We start from the raw sequence: 6,986 nt of genomic DNA, 5'->3' as shown, positions 1-6,986 counted from the left end.
TCGTTCGTTGCCATCAGCGGACGCCATCTTTGTGCGGGTCAAACAGTCAACAAAACATTTCAGAAACATAAGCTTAAAATTCGGAACGGGGGGGGGGGGGAGCGGGGGCGGTTAAAGCGTGAAAGGAGAGAATTGATTGCTCTAAAACCATTAATAAGTATTTTTTCGGGGGCTCTGCGCGCCGTGTGTTGCCCCTCACGAAGATGGCGCCGGTAGCCGGCCCGCCCGCCCTTGCCGGGTGCGTTTAAATAAAGTTAATTGAAAGATCCGCCGCCTCTTGCCAGGGGTTAATTATTATTTTTTTCGTCCATGTGACGGAAGGAAGGAAAGGGCCTCAGACTCTGGCAGCAGGTGAGAAAGGATACAAAATTCTGGTTCGAAAATTAAAAATTAATTCCAGGGGTGTGACCATTTTTTTTGAATGTTCTTTATTGTTCCACAGCTGGAGGACAGACTCATGTGGGTAAGAGGCAGAGTCAGTGTCTTCCTGCTGCAGCTCCAAAGACAAACACAGGGACTCCTGCAAACACATTGCATTCGAGCAGCCTTGCTGCATTAAGGATCTTTCTCTCTGTTTGGTTAATGCTCTTTCTCTCTCTCTTGCCCCCTCCCCCCCCCCCCCTCGCCACCAGGGACGTTGCCAGTGACCCCAAGAGCCGCCGTCTCCCCCACCCCCAAACTCCCACCTCCCAATGGACCCCCTCAAGGCGCAGCAGTTGGCAGCAGAGCTGGAGGTGGAGATGATGGCCGACATGTACAACAGGTTGGTGCGGCCTTGGGCAGCGGAGGTTGGCGGGGGGGAGTGGGTCTGTCCTTTGACACCCCACTTCTCCCTGGATGGCGGGGGCGGGGGTGGGGTGGGGTGGCGGGGGTGGGGTGGGGTGGGGGGGGTGGTGCGAGCCAGTGTGCCCTTTGACCCTCGGGTGGAGGGAGGCAGTGTGAACTTTGGCCCCTGGGTTGGAGGGAGACGGTGTGCCCTTTGCCCAAAGTCCCAGATAGAGAGAAACTATTTCCGCTGGTCGGGGGGGGGGGGTCTCGGACGAAGGGGGGCAAAGTCTACAAAGTGCAGCCAGACTTTTCAGGGGTGAAATTCGGAAACACTCCTACGCACAAAGGGTGGGAGAAGTTTGGAAATCTCTCCCGCAAACGGCAATCAATTGCTCATTTTAAATCTGAGATTGATAGATTTCTGTTATCCAGAGGGATTAAGGGATAGGGGACAAAGGCGGGAATAATGGAGTTCGGTCACAGATCAGCCAGGATCTCACTGAATGACGGAAGAGGCTCGAGGGGTCTGAATGGGCCTCCTCCTGTTCCCGTGTATCAGGCCGGAGAAGGGGCCGAATGGGCCTCCTCCTGTTCCAGTGTAACAGGCCGGAGAAGGGGCTGAATGGGCCTCCTCCTGTTCCAGTGTAACAGGCCGGAGAAGGGGCTGAATGGGCCTCCTCCTGTTCCCATGTAACAGGCCGGAGAAGGGGCTGAATGGGCCTCCTCCTGTTCCCGTGTAACAGGCTGGAGAAGGGGCTGAATGGGCCTCCTCCTGTTCCCGTGTAACAGGCTGGAGAAGGGGCTGAATGGGCCTCCTCCTGTTCCCGTGTAACAGGCTGGAGAAGGGGCTGAATGGGCCTCCTCCTGTTCCAGTGTAACAGGCCGGAGAAGGGGCTGAATGGGCCTCCTCCTGTTCCCATGTAACAGGCCGGAGAAGGGGCCGATTGGGCCTCCTCCTGTTCCTAATGGTGGGGGGGGGGGGGTGGGGGGCGGTGGTTGGATTGGGCCACCAGGGTCAGTTATTAACCCTGCACGCTTTTGGAGCGAGAATCCAAACGGAAGCGGGTGGTGGAGAAGGACGATGATGTTTGGGGGCGGTCAGCGCATGGGGGTAATTCCACTTCTCAGCTCCCATCTTTTGTTCTATCTTCCCCAATCAACCCCCTCAGGATGACCTATGCCTGCCATCGCAAGTGTGTGCCGCCGCATTACAAGGAGGCTGAGCTGTCCAAGGGCGAGTCGGTCTGCCTTGACCGCTGCGTTGCCAAGTACCTGGACATCCACGAGCGCATGGGCAAGAAGCTGACGGACCTGTCCATGCAGGACGAGGAGCTCATGAAGAGAATGCAGCAGGGCGCGGTGGCACAGTGAAGTCACCGCGGGCACGGGAGAACTGCAATCAATAAACTCCGGCTTTCGGAATCACACTGCGCCTTCTGATCATTGGATTGCGGGCGTGTTGGTGGTGCAATGTCCAAAAAGGGGAAGTTCATCACAGATTGAAAACCTCTCCTTGCAGTCCCCAAACTGTCCCATCGAAGACCATCCCTCTGGTCCCCTAACTCTCCCATCAAAGACCATCCCTCTTGTCCCCTAACTCTCCCATCGAAGACCATCCCTCTTGTCCCCTAACTCTCCCATCGAAGACCATCCCTCTTGTCCCCTAACTCTCCCATCGAAGACCATCCCTCTAGTCCCCAAACTGTCCCATCGAAGACCATCCCTCTTGTCCCCTAACTCTCCCATCGAAGACCATCCCTCTTGTCCCCTAACTCTCCCATCAAAGACCATCCCTCTCGTCCCCTAACTCTCCCATCGAAGACCATCCCTCTTGTCCCCTAACTCTCCCATCGAAGACCATCCCTCTAGTCCCCCAAACTGTCCCATCGAAGACCATCCCTCTAGTCCCCTAACTCTCCCATCGAAGACCATCCCTCTAGCCCCCTAACTCTCCCATCGAAGACCATCCCTCTAGCCCCCTAACTCTCCCATCGAAGACCATCCCTCTAGCCCCCTAACTCTCCCATCGAAGACCATCCCTCTAGCCCCCTAACTCTCCCATCGAAGACTATCCCTCTAGCCCCCTAACTCTCCCATCGAAGACCATCCCTCTAGCCCCCTAACTCTCCCATCGAAGACCATCCCTCTAGCCCCCTAACTCTCCCATCGAAGACCATCCCTCTAGTCCCCTAACTCTCCCATCGAAGACCATCCCTCTAATCCCCTAACTCTCCCATCGAAGACTATCCCTCTAGTCCCCTAACTCTCCCATTGAAGACCATCCCTCTAATCCCCTAACTCTCCCATCGAAGACTATCCCTCTAGTCCCCTAACTCTCCCATTGAAGACCATCCCTCTAATCCCCTAACTCTCCCATCAAAGACCATCCCTCTGGTCCCCTAACTCTCCCATCAAAGACCATCCCTCTTGTCCCCTAACTCTCCCATCGAAGACCATCCCTCTTGTCCCCTAACTCTCCCATCGAAGACCATCCCTCTAGTCCCCAAACTGTCCCATCGAAGACCATCCCTCTTGTCCCCTAACTCTCCCATCGAAGACCATCCCTCTTGTCCCCTAACTCTCCCATCAAAGACCATCCCTCTCGTCCCCTAACTCTCCCATCGAAGACCATCCCTCTTGTCCCCCAAACTCTCCCATCGAAGACCATCCCTCTAGTCCCCTAACTCTCCCATCGAAGACCATCCCTCTAGTCCCCAAACTGTCCCATCGAAGACCATCCCTCTTGTCCCCTAACTCTCCCATCGAAGACCATCCCTCTTGTCCCCTAACTCTCCCATCAAAGACCATCCCTCTCGTCCCCTAACTCTCCCATCAAAGACCATCCCTCTCGTCCCCTAACTCTCCCATCGAAGACCATCCCTCTAGTCCCCTAACTCTCCCATCGAAGACCATCCCTCTAGCCCCCTAACTCTCCCATCGAAGACCATCCCTCTAGCCCCCTAACTCTCCCATCGAAGACCATCCCTCTAGCCCCCTAACTCTCCCATCGAAGACCATCCCTCTAGCCCCCTAACTCTCCCATCGAAGACCATCCCTCTAGCCCCCTAACTCTCCCATCGAAGACCATCCCTCTAGCCCCCTAACTCTCCCATCGAAGACCATCCCTCTAGTCCCCTCACTCTCCCATCCAAGACCATCCCTCTAGCCCCCTAACTCTCCCATCCAAGACCATCCCTCTAGCCCCGTAACTCTCCCATCGAAGACCATCCCTCTAGTCCCCTCACTCTCCCATCGAAGACCATCCCTCTAGTCCCCTCACTCTCCCATCGAAGACCATCCCTCTAGCCCCCTAACTCTCCCATCGAAGACCATCCCTCTAATCCCCTAACTCTCCCATCGAAGACCATCCCTCTAATCCCCTAACTCTCCCATCGAAGACCATCCCTCTAGTCCCCTAACTCTCCCATCGAAGATCGCCTCTTTGCTACCCTAGCCTTACCAACCAACTTGCTGCAACTGTCTGGAACCCTCTCCCTGATCACTGCTCCTCACTAATTGTCTCTCCCGCTATGGAAACCTTAGTAACAGAGTCTTTCCCACCATCATGTTGGGGGTTTGGTTGCCTTTTTCAGTCCTGTTTGGGACAGTTGGTGATGGTGGATGGCAGTCGTTGTGCACCTTGACATATACTTGGACGTGGGGAGAGCAGTGTGCAGGATGTCCTGTAGGAGCGGGTGGTGGGCCGGCTCCAGGTTGAACAGGAAGCTGGAGCGTGAGTGGCCTGGTGTTGGGACAAACGTGGATGTGGGGATAGTGACAACAATGGTAGCGAATCCTTCAACCAGGCATGCGGGAGGCTGGAACAACAGAGAAGCCTGTGGTTTACGGCAGCAGTGAGCATAGGTTCGTGGGCAAGGGGAGATGACCTTCAATCTCTCCCAGGCACTTTTCTGTCACGTTGAGTGTGGGCGTGAATGGGAAGGGGTTTGGGTCCGTTGGGATTGTGTACAGTGAGTGTGAACGGGAAGGGGTTTGGATCCATTGGGATTGTGTACAGTGAGTGTGAACGGGAAGGGGTTTGGGTCCGTTGGGATTGTGTACAGTGGGAGTGAACGGGAAGGGGTTTGGGTCCATAGGGATTGTGTACAGTGGGAGTGAACGGGAAGGGGTTTGGGTCCATAGGGATTGTGTAAAATGAGAGTGAATGGGAAGGGCTTTGGGTCCATAGGGATTGTGTAAAATGAGAGTGAATGGGAAGGGGTTTGGGTCCGTTGGGATTGTGTACAATGAGAGTGAATGGGAAGGGCTTTGGGTCCGTAGGGATTGTGTCCAATGAGAGTGAATGGGAAGGGGTTTGGGTCCATTGGGATTGTGTACAATGAGAGTGAATGGGAAGGGGTTTGGGTCCATTGGGATTGTGTAAAATGAGAGTGAATGGGAAGGGGTTTGGGTCCATTGGGATTGTGTCCAATGAGAGTGAATGGGAAGGGGTTTGGGGCCGTTGGGATTGTGTACAATGAGAGTGAATGGGAAGGGGTTTGGGTCCATTGGGATTGTGTACAATGAGAGTGAATGGGAAGGGGTTTGGGTCCATTGGGATTGTGTACAATGGGAGTGAATGGGAAGGGGTTTGGGTCCATTGGGATTGTGTACAATGAGAGTGAATGGGAAGGGGTTTGGGTCCATTGGGATTGTGTACAATGAGAGTGAATGGGAAGGGGTTTGGGTCCATTGGGATTGTGTACAATGAGAGTGAATGGGAAGGGGTTTGGGTCCATTGGGATTGTGTACAATGAGAGTGAATGGGAAGGGGTTTGGGTCCATTGGGATTGTGTACAATGAGAGTGAATGGGAAGGGGTTTGGGTCCATTGGGATTGTGTACAGTGGGAGTGAACGGGAAGGGGTTTGGGTCCATTGGGATTGTGTATGATGGGAGTGAACGGGAAGGTGTTTGATTCATTGGGATTGTGTACAATGGGAGTGAACGGGAAGAGGTTTGGGTCCATTGGGATTGTGTACAATGGGAATGGATGGGAAGGGGTTTGGGTCCATTGGGATTGTGTACAATGAGAGTGAACGGGAAGGGGTTTGATCCATTGGGATTGTGTACAATGAGAGTGAATGGGAAGGGGTTTGGGTCCATTGGGATTGTGTACAATGAGAGTGAATGGGAAGGGGTTTGGGTCCATTGGGATTGTGTACAATGGGAATGGATGGGAAGGGGTTTGATCCATTGGGATTGTGTACAATGAGAGTGAATGGGAAGGGGTTTGGGTCCATTGGGATTGTGTACAATGAGAGTGAACGGGAAGGGGTTTGGGTCCATTGGGATTGTGTACAATGGGAATGGATGGGAAGGGGTTTTGTGTCCATTGGGATTGTGTACAATGGGAATGGATGGGAAGGGGTTTTGTGTCCATTGGGATTGTGTACAATGAGAGTGAATGGGAAGGGGTTTTGTGTCCATTGGGATTGTGTCCAATGAGAGTGAATGGGAAGGGGTTTGGGTCCATTGGGATTGTGTCCAATGGGAGTGAATGGGAAGGGGTTTGGGTCCATTGGGATTGTGTACAATGGGAATGAATGGGAAGGGGTTTGGGTCCATTGGGATTGTGTACAATGGGAATAAATGGGAAGGGGTTTGGGTCCATTGGGATTGTGTCCAATGGGAGTGAATGGGAAGGGGTTTGGGTCCATTGGGATTGTGTCCAATGGGAATGGATGGGAAGGGGTTTTGTGTCCATTGGGATTGTGTACAGTGGGAGTGAATGGGAAGGGGTTTTGTGTCCATTGGGATTGTGTCCAATGAGAGTGAATGGGAAGGGGTTTTGTGTCCATTGGGATTGTGTCCAATGGGAATGGATGGGAAGGGGTTTTGTGTCCATTGGGATTGTGTACAGTGGGAGTGAATGGGAAGGGGTTTTGTGTCCATTGGGATTGTGTACAATGGGAATGAATGGGAAGGGGTTTGGGTCCATTGGGATTGTGTACAATGGGAATAAATGGGAAGGGGTTTGGGTCCATTGGGATTGTGTCCAATGGGAGTGAATGGGAAGGGGTTTGGGTCCATTGGGATTGTGTCCAATGGGAATGGATGGGAAGGGGTTTTGTGTCCATTGGGATTGTGTACAGTGGGAGTGAATGGGAAGGGGTTTTGTGTCCATTGGGATTGTGTCCAATGAGAGTGAATGGGAAGGGGTTTTGTGTCCATTGGGATTGTGTCCAATGGGAATGGATGGGAAGGGGTTTTGTGTCC

The 6,986-nt window shown here is 53.4% G+C and overlaps 1 protein-coding gene across 2 annotated transcripts; it reads left to right on the top strand.

Annotated features, from left to right (window-relative positions):
• Positions 1–245: 245 nt before the first annotated feature.
• timm10 (translocase of inner mitochondrial membrane 10 homolog (yeast)) lies at positions 246–2,195 on the top strand. 2 transcript variants are annotated; one of them, XM_068008738.1, is made up of 3 exons: positions 246–351; positions 633–763; positions 1,938–2,195. In XM_068008738.1, the coding sequence occupies exons 2-3, from the start codon at positions 693–695 to the stop codon at positions 2,137–2,139; spliced, it is 273 nt and encodes a 90-aa protein (XP_067864839.1). In that variant the 5' UTR covers positions 246–351; positions 633–692; the 3' UTR covers positions 2,140–2,195. The 2 variants fall into 2 exon arrangements, with proteins under 2 accessions (XP_067864839.1, XP_067864840.1); XM_068008739.1 differs by lacking the exon at positions 246–351 and adding an exon at positions 400–463.
• The last annotated feature ends 4,791 nt before the right edge of the window (positions 2,196–6,986 follow it).

This window comes from Heterodontus francisci, chromosome 28 (assembly GCF_036365525.1).
Source record: "Heterodontus francisci isolate sHetFra1 chromosome 28, sHetFra1.hap1, whole genome shotgun sequence".
NCBI lineage: Eukaryota > Metazoa > Chordata > Chondrichthyes > Heterodontiformes > Heterodontidae > Heterodontus > Heterodontus francisci.
Note: the sequence above shows the minus strand (reverse complement) of the source record. Positions and strands in the feature narration are given on the sequence as shown.